The 15,989-nt window shown below is 41.8% G+C and overlaps 1 protein-coding gene across 1 annotated transcript; it reads left to right on the forward strand.

Annotated features, from left to right (window-relative positions):
• The first annotated feature begins 4,453 nt into the window (after window positions 1-4,453).
• On the forward strand, window positions 4,454-8,142 carry LOC106586783 (thioredoxin domain-containing protein 9). The gene is made up of 5 exons (XM_014174409.2): window positions 4,454-4,564; window positions 5,361-5,586; window positions 6,370-6,488; window positions 6,714-6,968; window positions 7,376-8,142. The coding sequence occupies exons 2-5, from the start codon at window positions 5,401-5,403 to the stop codon at window positions 7,494-7,496; spliced, it is 681 nt and encodes a 226-aa protein (XP_014029884.1). The 5' UTR covers window positions 4,454-4,564; window positions 5,361-5,400; the 3' UTR covers window positions 7,497-8,142.
• Window positions 8,143-15,989: the final 7,847 nt, after the last annotated feature.

A 15,989-nucleotide genomic window follows, 5' to 3' on the forward strand; every position in this document is an offset into this window, starting at 1 on the left:
TCGAGTCTCATAGCAAAGGGTCTGAATACTTATGTAAATAAGGTATCTGTTTTTTTTATACTATTTTAAATTATTCTACAATGTAGAAAATAGTAAAAATATAGAAAAACCCACACACACACACAAACCTACACACACACCCTACCGGTCAAAAGTCAAACACCAGTCTCAACGTCAACAGTGAAGAGCCGACTCCGGGATGCTGGCCTTCTAGGCAGAGTTGCAAAGAAAAAGCCATATCTCAGACAGGCCAATAAAAAGAAAAGATTAAGATGGGCAAAAGAACAGACACTGGACAGAGGAAGTCTGCCTAGAAGGCCAGCATCCCGGAGTCACCTCTTCACTGTTGACGTTGAAACTGGTGTTTTGCGGGTACTATTTAATGAAGCTGCCAGTTGAGGACTTGTGAGGCATCTGTTTCTCAAACTAGACATTCTAATGTACTTGTCCTCTTGCTCAGTTGTACACCGGGGCTTCCCAGTCTTTCTATTCTGGTTAGAGCCAGTTTGCGCTGTTTTGTGAAGGGAGCACTACACAGCGTTGTATGAGATCTTCAGTTTCTTGGCATTTTCTCACATGGAATAGCATTCATTTCTCAGAACAAGAATATACTGACGAGTTTCAGAAGAAAGTTCTTTGTTTCTGGACAATTTGAGCCTGTAATCGAACCCACAATTGCTAATGCTCCAGATATTCAACTAATCTAAAGGCCAGTTTTATTGCTTCTTTCATCAGCACTGAAGTTTTCAGCTGTGCTAACATAATTGCAAAAGGGTTTTCTAATGACCAATTAGCCTTTTAAAATGATCAACTTGGATTAGCTAACACAACGTGCCATTGGAACACAGGAGTGATGGTTGCTTATAATGGACCTCTGGACGTCTATGTAGATATTCCATTAAAAATCAGCCCTTTCCATCAACAATAGTCATTTACAACATTAACAATGTATTTCTGATCAATTTGATGTTATTTTAAATGGACAAATCAATGGGCTTTTCTTTAAAAAATAAGGACATTTCTAAGTGACCCCAAACTTTTCAACGGTAGTGTACATATATAAAGTACCAGTCAAAAGTTTGGACACACCAACTTATTCAAGGGTTTTTCTTTTTAATCACAATTTTATACATTGTAGAATAATAGTGAAGACATCAAAACTATGAAATTACACATCTGGAATCATGTAGTAACCAAAAAAGTGTTACTCAAATTTTATTTTAGATATTAGATTCTTCAAAGTAATCACCATTTGCACACTCTTGACATTCTTTCAACCAGCTTCACCTGGAATGCTTTTCCAACGGTCTTGAAGGAGTTCCCACATATGCTGAGCACTTGTTGACTACTTTTCCCTCACTCTGCGGTCCAACTCATCCCAAACCATCTCAATTGGGTTGAGGTCGGGTGATTGTGGCCAGGTCATCTGATGCAGTACTCCATCACTCTCTTTCTTGGTCAAATAGCCCTTACACAGCCTGGAGGTGCGTTGGGTCATTGTCCTGTTGAAAAACAAATGATAGTCCCACTAAGTGCAAACCAGATGGGATGGCGTGTCGCTGCAGAATGCTGTGGTAGCCATGCTGGTTATGTGTGTGCCTTGAATTCTAAATAAATCAGAGACAGTGTCACCAGCAAAGCACCCTCACACCATCACACCTCCTCCTCCATGGTTCCCGGGGGGAACCACACATGCGGAGATCATCTGTTCACCTACTCTGCGTCCCACAAAGACACGAAGGTTGGAACCAAAAATAGCAAATTTGGACTCATCAGACCAAAGGAGAGATTTCCACCGGTCTAATGTCCATTGCTCATGTTTCTTGGCCCAAGCAAGTCTCTTCTTGTTATTGGTGTCTTTTAGTAGTGGTTTCTTTGCAGCAATTCAACCATGAAGGCCTGATTCACACAGTAATTCTCCTCTGTGAAGTAAAGCATTCATTTGGGCTGCAATTTTTGAGGCTGCTAACTCTAATGAACTTATCCTCTGCAGCAGAGGTAACTCTGGGTCTTCCTTTCCTGTGGCGGTCCTCATGAGAAGAAGTTTCATCATTGCACGTGATGGTTTTTGCGACTGCACTTGATGAAACTTTCAAAGTTCCTGAAATGTTCCGTATTGACTGACCTTCATGTCTTAAAGTAATGATGGACTGTCGTTTCTCTTTGCTTATTTGAGCTGTCCTTGCCATAATATGGACTTGGTCTTTTACCAAATAGGGCTATCTTCTGTATACCACCCCTACCTTGTCACAACACAACTGATTGGCTCAAACGCATTAAGAAGTAAAGAAATTCCACAAATAAACTTTTAACAAGGCACACCTGATAATTGAAATGCATTCCAGGTGACAACCTCATGAACCTGATGGAGAAAATGCTGAGTGACAAGGCAAAGGGTGTCTACTTTGAAGAATCTCAAATATAAAACATATTTTGATTTGTTTATCACTTTTTTGGTTACTACATGATTCCATGTATCTTATTTCATAGTTTTGATGTCTTCACTATTATTCTACAATGTAGAAAATAGTAAAAATAAAGAAACCTTTGAATGAGTAGGTGTGTCCAAACTTTTGACTGGTAACGAACGTTACTATATATATATACAGTTGAAGTCGGAAGTTTACATACACTTAGGTTGGAGTCATTAAAACTCGTTTTTCAACCACTCCACAAATTTCTTGTTAACAAACTATAGTTTTGGCAAGTCGGTTAGGACATCTACTTTGTGCATGACACAAGTGATTTTTGTTTACAGACAGATTATTTCACTTATAATTCACTGTATCACAATTCCAGTGGGTCAGTGAGAGCAATTTCCAAACACCTGAAGGTACCATGTTAATTTCTACAAACATTAGTAAACAAGTATAAACACCATGGGACCACACAGCCATCATACTGCTCAGGAAGGAGACGCATTCTGTCTCCTAGAGATAAATGTACTTTTGGTGCGAAAAATGCAAATCAATCCCAGAACAACAGCAAAGGACCTTGTGAAGATGCTGGAGGAAACAGGTACAAAAGTATCTATATCCACAGTAAAACAAGTCCTATGTCGACATAACCTGAAAGGCCGCTCAGCAAGGAAGAAGCCACTGCTCCAAAACCGCCATAAAAAAAGCCAGACTACGGTTTGCAACTGCACATGGGGACAAAGATCGTACTTTTTGGAGAAATGTCCTCTGGTCTGATGAAACAAAAATAGAACTGTTTGGCCATAATGACCATCGTTATGTTTGGAGGAAAAAGGGGGAGTCTTGCAAGCCGAAGAACACCATCCCAACCGTGAAGGACGGTGGTGGCAGCATCATGTTGTGGGGGTGCTTTGCTGCAGGAGGGACTGGTGCACTTCACAAAATAGATGGCATCATGAGGCAGGAAAATTATGTGGATATGTTGAAGCAACATCTCAAGACATCAGTCACGAAGTTAAAGCTTGGTCGCAAATGGGTCTTCCAAATGGACAATGACCCCAAGCATACTTCAAAAGTTGTGGCAAAATGGCTTAAGGACAACAAAGTCAAGGTATTGGAGTGGCCATCACAATGCCCTGACCTCAATCCTATAGAAAATATGTCAGCAGAACTGAAAAAGCGTGTGCGAGCAAGGAGGCCTACAAACCTGACTCAGTTACACCAGCTCTGTCAGGAGGAATGGGCCAACATTCCCCCAAGTTATTGTGGGAAGCTTGTGGAAGGTTACCCGAAACGTTTGACCCAAGTTTAAATTGTTTAAGGCAATGCTACCAAATACTAATTGAGTGTATGTTAACTTCTGACCCACTGGTAATCTGATGAAAGAAATAAAAGCTGAAATATTTCTCTACTATTATTCTGACATTTCACATTCTTTAAATAAAGTGGTGATCCTAACTGACCTAAGACAGGGAATTTTTACTAGGATTACATTTCAGGAACTGTGACACTGAGTTCAAATGTATTTGGCTAAGGTGTATGTAAACTTCCGACTTCAACTGTATGTTGTAAAGACACTGGGTTTATAAGCGCGGATATCGACTCTGCCGCTTGAGTATGTTTTTGGTGCACAGTCGATAGAGCGCTGGACTCCAGGCTTGAAGGCCGAGGGTTCGAGACCTGCTCATGTCATTACTATATATATATATATATATATATATATATAGATATATAGATATAGCAATCTGTAAAAAAAAATAAAAAACATGTAACTGTTGTGTACGCTCGTTTGTTTGGTGTGCAGGCTGGATAACGTTCTTGTCACTAGCTAGCTAGCCAACTTCAGCTAACTCAGTCAAGTGCAACATTGAACCTGGAATGACAGTACACTAGTTGCATTTACGTTTGTTTCAGCTTTTTCACCTATTGGCATTTATTTGTATATGTCCATGATAATGACGTTGATGCGTGATTTCGACTGGTTCAGAAAAAGTACTCGTGTCATCTGGACACAGTTCATCCTTATCCAGCAGGGGGCAGCCTTCTATATAATTCTGATGTCAAATCTTATTCTGTAGAACACTGCGCGCGCTCTGCAAGGTACGACACTGAGCCGGGGTTCTGCCTTTGTGCACGGACCGCTTTTGGTGAGTAGGCTAGCCAGATTGTCAGCTTTGTAGTATTGATCAAGTCATGTGGAAATAATAAATTCAGTCGGCTCTATTAACATAAGTGGTTGCTCTTTGTTGTAATCTTGTAGCTTCAGTGTCTGGGCAACTTGGTCGTTTTTGACAGGTCGCTAACGTTAGCTAGCTTGCTAGCTACCTAGCGTTCTCTGACCACGCAGTTGTTAGCCTAGCTAACAGCCCTACCTTGATGTAACTAGCGAGCTAGGCTAAAACGACGCCAGTGATTGTTCCTTTGTTCATTTTTGACCTATATATCTCTACTTTGTCTGAAAGCTGATACGATTCATAGTAGGCTAACAAACATCTGACATCTCTTGTTCAATTGGGACTTTTGTCTTTGGCTAACGTTAGCTTTCTTGCTAATTAACGTTAGCTAACAGATAATGGTAATTTGTTAGCGATAGGTGGGGAATTAAATAGCAGAACTTTCAAAATAGTTAACCAACGTTACTGTTAAATTGTATCTTGTAAGACTAAGTAGTTGGATAACTTTCTAAAGGAGAATAACTTAAGCTGGTTAACTAGTTAGCTAGTAGCTGTAGTTTAGTAACCCCTCGAGTTGAGTTTACTACGCCAGATAGTTACATTAGCTAACGAAAATTACTAGCTATCCAACTTTGGTTGTTTGATTTAAAACATCAGTGTGTAGTTATTAGCTAGTTGGCTTAATCGTTGGTCCAACCATTGCATTTCAGAGATAGAAATTCAATCTATAAAATTGTCTCTGACGCTCACTCACCCCCCCATCCCTCAGGAATAGAGTGATTGTGACAGAAGTTTCTAAGCTTTTCATCATGGCGAGTCAGTCGATGGAGATCATGGCCAAAGCGCTGGAGCAGCAAGTGCTGCAGTCAGCCAGGATGGTGGAGGAGCAGTTGGACAAAGAGCTGGGGAAGCTGGAGCGCATGGATGACGACGAGATGGAAAAGCTGAAGGAGAGGAGGATGGAGGCCCTAAAGAAATCCCAGAAACAGAAGCAGGTAGGTGGAAAAGCCTGAGGATCGCAATATGGTGGATGCCTAACAAGCATTTGCTTTAGTCCATCAACTTACACTGTGGACACCTGCTCATCGAACATCTCATTCCAAAATCATGGGCATTAATTTGGAGTTGGTCCCCCCTTTGCTACTATAACAGCCTCCACTCTTCTGTGAAGGCTTTCCACTAGATGTTGGAACTTTGCTGCAGGGACTTGCTTCCATCCAGCCACAAGCATTAGTGAGGTCGGGCACTGATTTTGGGTGATTAGGCCTGACTCGTAGTCGGCTTCCCAATTCATCCCAAAGGTGTTCGATGGGGTTGAGGTCAAGGCTCTGTGCAGGCCAGTCAAGTTCTAATACACCGATCTTGACAAACCATTTCTGTATGGACCTGGCTTTGTGCACGGGGGAGTTCTGCTGAAACAGGAAAGGGCCTTCCCCAAACTGTTGCCACAAAGTTGGAAGCACAGAATCTACGGGGCCGAACCATGAAAAACAGCCCCAGACCATTACCCCGGGCAGCTCGACAAGGGCAGAAATTTGACGTACTGACTTGTTGGAAAGGTGGCATCCTATATGGTGCCATGTTAAGTCACTGAGGTCTTCATTAAGGCCAATGTTTGTCTATGGAGATTGCATGGCAGTGTAGACTATTTTATACACCTATCGCAACAGGTGTGGCTGAAATAGCAGAATCCATATATTTTGAAGCTGTCCACATACTTTTGTGTGTATCATACCAGTAACATCTCATCATAGTGTCTGTGTGCTCTGTCCCATAAGGAGTGGCTGTCTAAAGGGCATGGGGAGTATAAGGAAATCCCCAGTGAGAAAGATTTCTTCCCAGAGGTGAAGGAGAGCAATCGTGTGGTCTGCCATTTCTACAGAGACTCCACCTTCAGGTTGGCAACACAGCAATGTTTCCCCCTCTTCCTGTTTTTCTTGTGCCATTCCAGGCCGCAAACCTTTTTACTGCTGCTAATGAATTGAGCCCCGCTCCGGAGTGAGCTTACCCTCCCAAAATCCCTAAGAAAAGGATTAGAAAGGGATTTATTACCCAGTAAACCTTAATTGCAGCTTCTACCAGGAGCTTAACCCTGCTGTCTCCTCCCCCCTGCCTTATAAAGATGCAAGATCCTGGACAAGCACCTGGTCATCCTGGCCAAGAAGCACCTGGAGACTAAGTTCATCAAGCTGAATGTGGAGAAGGCGCCGTTCCTGACAGAGAGGCTGCGGATCAAGGTGATTCCCACGCTGGCGCTGGTTAAGGACGGGAAGACCAAGGATTACGTGGTGGGATTCACCGACCTGGGGAACACGGACGAGTTCACTACAGAGGTGCTGGAGTGGAGATTGGGCTGCTCTGACGTCATCAACTACAGGTACAGACGGGTGTGATTTCCTACAGATGATCACACCTCTAGCTAGAAAGATGATCCGTCTAGGTATTTCCTGTCAAGCATGAGGCCATTGGTTCATGTGTGAAGGAATAGAAAGCCTTACCTGTTCATGCACAACCACATGCTGATTAGTCTTATTAAATGTATTCTAGATAGCATGCTAGCAAATACCCATAGACTACCAGTCATTGTGCTAACGCTAGTTAGGATGGCTCACAAAACTACCTCTTCAACTTCCTTCATACTGGACAGAGACATAAATGGTGCATATAGACACAAAAGGCCACCTGATTCTGTGGAAGTAGATAAAGAGACTCATTGCCAAAATCTCAAAGTATCCCTTTAAATCCTACATCATAACACCCCTCTACCCTTGTCTTCTCCTCCAGTGGTAACCTAATGGAGCCCCCCACCCTGACACAGAAATCTGGTTCAAAGTTCACCAAGGTGGAGAAGAAGACCATCAGAGGGAGAGGACACGATTCAGACTCTGGTTCTGAAGATGACTAGAAGACTGTCAGCCTTCAACCTCTGTCTCTCAGGGCTAATACCCACAATAACTGGCAGAACCATCTCCTCCAGTTTTATCCATTTCCTTCTCCCCCTTCTGTAATTTCATTATTTATTATAGTCTTCCATGCTTTAGTTTTCCATTTATTTTATGGATGAAATTCTCACTTATTTTGTTTGGACTTTAAATCATATTTTAGTTCATTTATATTTGACTGGCAAGTAAAAGGAGGATTCCTGTCTGAGCCACTGAACTCTTTCTGCTCTCACTGGCTCCCCTTGAAATGGTTCTGTGCAGAAATGTTTGATTTGATTCCAATTTGAAGTCTAAAACCTGACCTTCAGCCATGATGCAGTTACCCTGATCATAACAGATTTGATTCTAATTTATGGACTTGCATTTTTTAACAAAGAACCATCCTTACGAACAGTGAAGCTTGCTACATTAACATCGATCCATGTCATTTGCCTTTGTTGAACCGATGTGTGGGCGAACTCAACCAGCGGTTCAGTAGCAACAACCAAGTGCCAGCTTTATTCCACAACCTCCATCCTCCTTCCAGTCTTGTCAGTGTGTGACGGTAGCACAGGTTTGAGGTTTTCTATAAAAAATTAGCTTGATCTTAATAAAATAAGCTGATCATCACTGGCGCTTTGTTGCATTTCCCTCTGACTTTTGATTCATGTTTTTGTTTGAAATATAAGAGGGGTGGTATAGACAGACAGGTTTCAGTCCAGGTCTAGATTGAACACATGTACAGGGATTTCACTGAGTCATTTGAATTATGGATTTTTGATAGGCCAGACAAACTACTTGTTGACAGCCTTACTGTCCTACATGTTTGAGGTGTCGTATGATCAGCTGTTCAGGTAGGTGTCTGCCACGTCTTCCTCAGTAGGGAGACCATGGGGTGGCTGGATCCTAGACAGACAGAACGAGGGAGGAGAGATGCAAGTGGGATCAATGGTATTCTGGAATGAATGTGGTTATACACTAAACAAAAATATAAATGCAACAATTCCTTAGATTGCACAAAAGGAAATCAATCAATTTAAATTCAGTTGGCCCTAATATGTATTTCACAAGACTGGGAATACAGATAACACATTTTTTTTTTAAAGGGGGCGTGGATCAGAAAACCAACATGGGGTGGTGCGTTATCATGCTGAAACATGAGGTGATTGTGGGGGGTGAATGGCACGACAATGGGCCTCAGTATCTCGTCACAGTATCTGCACTCAAATTGCCATCGATAAAATTGTGTTCTGTAGTTTGCCTGTCCGTACCATAACTCTGTTCACAATGTTGACATCAGCAAACCACTCGCCCACACAACGCCATACACACGGTCTGTCATCTGCCTGGTACAGTTGAAACCTGGATTCATCCATGAAGAGTACACTTCTCCAGCGTGCCAGTGGCCATTGAAGGTGATCATTTGCCCACTGAAGTTGGTTACAACTCTGAACTGCAGGCAGATCAAGACCCTGGTGAGGACGACGAGCAAGCATATGAGCTTCCCTGAGACGCTTTCTGCAGAAATTCTTTGGTTGTGCAAACCCAAAGTTCCATCAGCTGTCCGGTGGCTCATCTCAGAACATCCTACAGGTGAAAAGGCTGGATGTGGAGGTCCTGGGTTGGCATGATTACACGTGGTCTGCATTTGTGAGGCCAGTTGGACGTACTGCCAAATTCTCTAAAAGGCAGTTGAAGGCAGCTTATGGTAGAGAAATTAACATTAAATTCTCTGACAACAGCTCTGGTGGACATTCCTGCAGTCAGCATGCCAATTGCACGCTCCCTCATAACTTGAGACATCTGTGGCATTTTGTGACAAAACTGCACATTTTAGAGTGGCCTTTTATTTGTCCCCAGCACAAGGTGCACCTGTGTAACAATCATGCTGTTTAATCAACTTCATGGTATGCCACACCTGTCAGGTGGATTAATTATCTTGGAAAAGGACAAATGCTCACCAACATGGATATAAACAAATGTGTGCACAAAATTTGAGAGAAGTAACATTTGTGCATATGGAATATTTATGGGACATTTTATTTCAGCTCATGAAACATGGGACCAACACTTCACATGTTGTGTTTATATTTTTGTTCTGTAGTTTTCAGAATCAAATAACCAGAAGGTATACAGCAGCATATACTTCACAGGAATTAAATGTTATGTTAGCCCTACACTAACAAAGTAATAACTTAGGTCTTATCGCACAAGATACTTGATACATTTCAGCTGGTTGTTGACTGAAGGAATGTTCTTGTGAATTACAGGTACACTATGTATGCCTGAGTAGAGAAAGAGCAATGAAAAATCACAGTGGTGGAAAAAGTACCCAATTGTCATATTTCAGTAAAGGATACCTTAATAGAAAATTACTGAAGTAAAGGTCACCCAGTAAAAAAGTACTTGAGTAAAAGTCTAAAAGTATTTGGTTTTAAATATACTTAAGTATCAAAAGTACATGTAATTGTTAAAATATATTCAAGTATAATTTCAAATTCCTTATATTAAGCAAACCAGACAGCACCATTTTCTTTTTTTAATTTATGCATAGGGAAAATGTATGGAGTAAAAAGTACATTATTTTCTTTAGGAATGTAGTGGAATAAAATATGTCAAAAATATAAATAGTAAAGTACAGATACAGTGTATTCAGACCACTTCCCTTTTCCACGTTATGTTACAGCCTTATTCTAAAATGTATTAAATTAAAAAAATGTCCTCAATCTACACACAATACCCCATAAAGACAAAGTGAAAACAGGTCTTTGAATTTTTAGCAAATTTATAAAAATCAAATAAACTTCACATTTACATAAGTATTCAGACCCTTTGCTCTGAGACTTGAAACTGAGCTCAGATGCATCCTGTTTCCATTGATTATCCTTGAGATGTTTCTATACCTTGGGAGTCCAACTGTGGTAAATTCAATTGATTGGACATGATTTGGAAAGGCACACACCTGTCTATATAAGGTCCCACAGTTGACAGTGCATGTCAGAGCAAAAACCAAGCCATGAGGTTGAAGGAATTGTCTGTAGAGCTCAGAGACAGGATTGTGTCAAGGCACAGAACTGGGGAAGGGTACCAAAAAAAAATCTTCAGCATTGAAGGTCCCCAAGAACACATGTCCCTGACATCCTTGGAGAGCTCTTTGGTCTTGGCCATGGTGGAGAGTTTGGAATCTGATTGATTGATTGCTTCTGTGGACAGGTGTCTTTTATACAGGTAACAAACTGAGATTAGGAGCACTCCCTGTAAGAGTGTGCTCCTAATCTCAGCTCGTTACCTTTATAAAAGACACCTGGGAGCCAGAAATCTTTCTGATTGAGAGGGGGTCAAATACTTATGGCAGGACCAGTGGAATAGAGATACAGTGGGGGGGGGGGGGGAGTATTTGATCCCCTGCTGATTTTGTACGTAGGTTTAATGGTAGGTTTAATGGTAGGTTTATTTGAACAGTGAGAGACAGAATAACAACAAAAATATCCAGAAAAACGCATGTCAGAAATGTTATAAATTGATTTGCATTTTAATGAGGAAAATAAGTATTTGACACCTTCTCAATCAGCAAGATTTCTGGCTCTCAGGTGTCTTTTATACAGGTAACGAGCTGAGATTAGGAGCACACTCTTAAAGGGAGTGCTCCTAACCGCAGCTTGCTACCTGTAAAAAAGACACCTGTCCACAGAAGCAATCAATCAATCAGATTCCAAACTCTCCACCATGGCCAAGACCAAAGAGCTCTCCAAGGATGTCAGGGACAAGATTGTAGACCTACACAAGGCTGGAATGGGCTACAAGACCATCGCCAAGCAGCATGGTGAGAAGGTGACAACATTTGGTGCGATTATTCGCAAATGGAAGAAACACAAAAGAACTGTCAATATCCCTCGGCCCGGGGCTCCATGCAAGATCTCACCTCGTGGAGTTGCAATGATCATGAGAACGGTGAGGAATCAGCCCAGGACTATACGGGAGGATCTTGTCAATGATCTCAAGGCAGCTGGGACCATAGTCACCAAGAAAACAATTGGTAACACACTACGCCGTGAAGGACTGAAATCCCGCAGCCCCCGCATGGTCCCCCTGCTCAAGAATACATATACATGCCCGTCTGAAGTTTGCCAATGAACATCTGAATGACTCAGAGGACAACTGGTGAAAGTGTTGTGGTCAGATGAGACCAAAATGGAGCTCTTTGACATCAACTCAACTCGCCGTGTTTGGAGGAGGAGGAATGCTGCCTATGACCCCAAGAACACCATCTCCACCGTCAAACATGGAGGTGGAAACATTATGCTTTGGGGGTGTTTTTCTGCTAAGGGGACAGGACAACTTCACCGCATCAAAGGGATGATGGACGGGGCCATGTACCGTCAAATCTTGGGTGTGAACCTCCTTCCCTCAGCCAGGGCATTGAAAATGGGTCGTGGATGGGTATTCCAGCATGACAATGACCCAAAACACACGGCCAAGGCAACAAAGGAGTGGCTCAAGAAGAAGCACATTAAGGTCCTGGAGTGGCCTAGCCAGTCTCCAGATCTTAATCTCATAGAAAATCTGTGGAGGGAGCTGAAGGTTTGAGTTGCCAAACGTCAGCCTCGAAACCTTAATGACTTGGAGAAGATCTGCAAAGAGGAGTGGGACAAAATCCCTCCTGAGATGTGTGCAAACCTGGTGGCCAACTACAAGAAACATCTGACCTCTGTGATTGCCAACAAGGGTTTTGCCACCAAGTACTAAGTCATGTTTTGCAGAGGGGTCAAATAGTTATTTCCAGTAACATACAGTGCCTTGCAAAAGTATTCATCCCCCTTGCCATTTTTCCTATTTTGTTGCATTACAACCTGTAATTTAAATGTATTGTTATTTGGATTTTATGTAATGGACATACACAAAATAGTCCAAATTGGTGAAGTGAAATGGAAAAAATAACAAAAAAATTCTTAAAAATAAAAAGCGGAAAAGTTATGCATCCATATGTATTCACCCCCTTTGCTATGAAGCCCATAAATAAGATCTGGTGCAACCAATTACCTTCAGAAGTCACATAATTAGTTAGATTGCACACAGGTGGACTTTATTTAACTGTCACATGATCTCAGTACATATACACCTGTTCTGAAAGGCCCCAGAGTCCGCAATACCACTAAGCAAGGGGCACCACCAAGCAAGCGGTACCATGAAGACCAAGGAGCTCTCCAAACAGGTCAGGGACAAAGTTGTGGAGAAGTACAGATCAGGGTTGGGTTATAAAAACATATCAGAAACTTTGAACATCCCACGGAGCACCATTAAATCCATTATTAAAATATGGAAAGAATATGGCACCACAACAAACCTGCTAAGAGAGGGCCACCCAAACTCACGGACCAGGCAAGAAGGGCATTAATCAGAGAGGCAACAAAGAGACCAAAGATAACCCTGGAGGAGCTGCAAAGCTCCACAGCGGTGATTGGAGTATCTGTCCATTGGACCACTTTAAGCCGTGCACTCCACAGAGCTGGGATTTATGGAAGAGTGGCCAGAAAAAAGCAATATTTTAATGAATAAAATAAGGTTTGGTGTTCGCCAAAAGGCATGTTGGAGACACCCCAAACATATGGAAGATAACATTTGGTGTTCGCCAAAAGGCATGTTGGAGACACCCCAAACATATGGAAGAAGGAACTCTGGTCAGATGAGACTAAAATTGAGCTTTTTGGCCATCAACGAAAACGCTGTGTCTGGCGAAAAAGCAACAACCCACATCATCTCGAGAACACCATCCCCACAGTGAAGCGTGGTAGCAGCATCATCCTGTGGGGATGTTTTTCATCGGCAGGGACTGAGAACCTGGTCAGAATTGAAGGAATGATGGATGGCGCTAAATACAGGGAAATTCTTGAGGGGAAACCTGTTTCAGTCTTCCAGAGATTTGAGACTGGGACAGAGGTTCACCTTCCAGCAAGACAATGACCCTAAACATACTGCTAAAGCAACACTCAGAGTGGTTTAAGGGGAAACATTTAAATGTCTTGGAATGGCCTAGTCAAAGCCCTGACCTCAATCCAACTGAGAATCTGTGGTATGACTTGAAGATTGCTGTACACCAGCGGAACCCATCCAATTTGAAGGATCTGGAACAGTTTTGCCTTGAAGAATGGGCAAAAATCCCAGTAGCTAGATGTGAAAAGCTTATAGAGACATACCCCAAGAGTCTTGCAGCTGTAATTGCTGCAAAGGTAGCGCTACAAAGTATTGACTTTTGGGGGGTAAATAGTTATGCACGCTCAAGTTTTCAGTTTTTTTGGTCTTATTTCTTGTTTGTTCCACAGAAAAAAATATTTTGCATCTTCAAAATGGTAGGCATGTTGTGTAAATCAAATGATACAACCCCCCAAAAAATCTATTTTAATTCCAGGTTGTAAGGCAACAAAATAGGAAAAATGCCAAGGGGGGTGAATACTTTCACAAGCCACTGTATATATCTTGTGGCTCCATTTGTGTTCTTTAGGGCTGTTGCACAGTTATAAACCTATTCCCAATGCCAAGTCTCTCATGAGTTGTTTCCCTGATCCACTTGTGTGTTTTGTGTGTGTGTGAGAGTGTGTGTGTGTGTGTGTGTGTGTGTGTGTGTGTGTGTGTGTGTGTGTGTGTGTGTGTTTTGTGTGTGTGTTGCAGGGGGATAATTCCTCCCAGTAGACCAGTGCCCTGTCAGAGCTCAAGCAGAGTCTACAGAACCAAGGTGTGTGTCTGTTATGGTGTGTGTGTCTGCCAGGGTGTGTGTTGGACCTCCAGTACTCCACTTTTCACATTGGGAGATCAGGTATACCATACATTTCAATCAATCAATTTCCACACCCAGGACGCACGTGCATGGCTTGGCAATATAGCCTAGCATCAGTGGCTTAGGTCGAATTAGCTCTTTAATGGGCCATTTGGCACATGCACATTATATAATCTTTGCTTTAATGTTGGTTATAAACATGATCATGATCCCCTAAGGTTTGACAATGGATGGATCATCAAGATAGGAAGAGGACTGGATTACTTTAAGAAACCAAAGATCAGACTTCAACCATGGATCGTTCTCTCCTCTTTGTTCAGTCTTCAATTTATGTAGTCACTGATACTGACCGATCAAATCATACATCAAAGAAAAGATATAGGAACCAAGGAATAATAATCCAGTCAGTCTTTGTTCAAAGTCAGTATTTAAACAGCATTTTTCCTATTTTTCTCTCCCATAGGGTGGTTTCTCCATCGTCTACTGTAAATATGACCTGAGGCAGTGCCAGGAGACCACAGTGGATATCTTTCACACCAAGCACACTAAGACACTATGACACCTAAAGAACTGGAGTACATGGCTATGCTCCAATGAACACACTAGTATACCACTTAGAATGCATGCTCAATTCATTACTCCACTCTAAGTGATATGCAACTGTGGATATGCCTGTTGAAACCGTCTCTCTCTCTCTCTCTTATAAAATAAACACCAAGTGCATTTTTAGGTTTACAGTGATCAATCATAAAGTTTGGTCTGGCCAAGCCGGGCTGTTGTTTGGGGGTCCTGTTGTTTGGGGGTCCTTGCTAATTACGTGTATCAAGAACATTGTTATTTCACTTTGACCAGAATGTCACGACTTCCACCGAGGTCGGTCCCTCTCCTTGTTCGGGCGGCGTTCGGCGGTCGACGTCACCGGTCTTCTCGCCATCGCTGAGCCATCTTTCATTTTCCATTGGTTTTGTCTTTATTTTCTACACACCTGGTTTTCATTCCCCAATTCCATGTTCATGTATTTAACCCTCTGTTTCCCCCATGTTTGTTGTGCGTGATTGTTTATATGTTCATTTAGGTTCATGATGGCTGGTATTTCGACGGGTGCTGTTTTCACCCGTGCGTAATATATTTACCGTTTGTATTTGGTCAAGTGTATTTGTTTACCTTGTGCCTTTATTTTTTTAGTAAAGTACGTTGCTCACTCATTTCGCTCTCCTGCACCTGACTTGATGCACCAGCTACACTCACCTTTTGACACAGAATGGTTCATGGTGGACCCGAAAGTTAGTTTGGTCATTTTGGGGTAACATCTATGAGCTGTACTTTTAACTTGTGTCTGTTCTTAACCCGTTTTTTTTATTTTATTTTTTATATTCATATTCATTAAAAGTGTACGTATAATTTAGAATTTTCCGAGTTTCTTGAAACTGATTGTTCTTGTCAATTTGTGAAAGTACATGGCGCCAGCTAGTGGACATTGAAGTTCGTTCACTTTATAATAATCCTAAAATATTATAATTACATTTACATTTACATTTAAGTATATGGTATTTTAGATTAATGGGTAGCCAAAATACAATCCCTAGGCTTTAACGTATCGTAATTTAATACCCTTAACACTTTAATTATTTCATTATTTACACTAGTGGTTTGACTGGTGGATTTGATCCGTTTGAATTGTAAAGTCTGTCTGTAATGCCTTTTT

This window comes from Salmo salar, chromosome ssa25, assembly GCF_905237065.1.
Source record: "Salmo salar chromosome ssa25, Ssal_v3.1, whole genome shotgun sequence".
In the NCBI taxonomy this organism is placed as follows: Eukaryota; Metazoa; Chordata; class Actinopteri; order Salmoniformes; family Salmonidae; genus Salmo; species Salmo salar.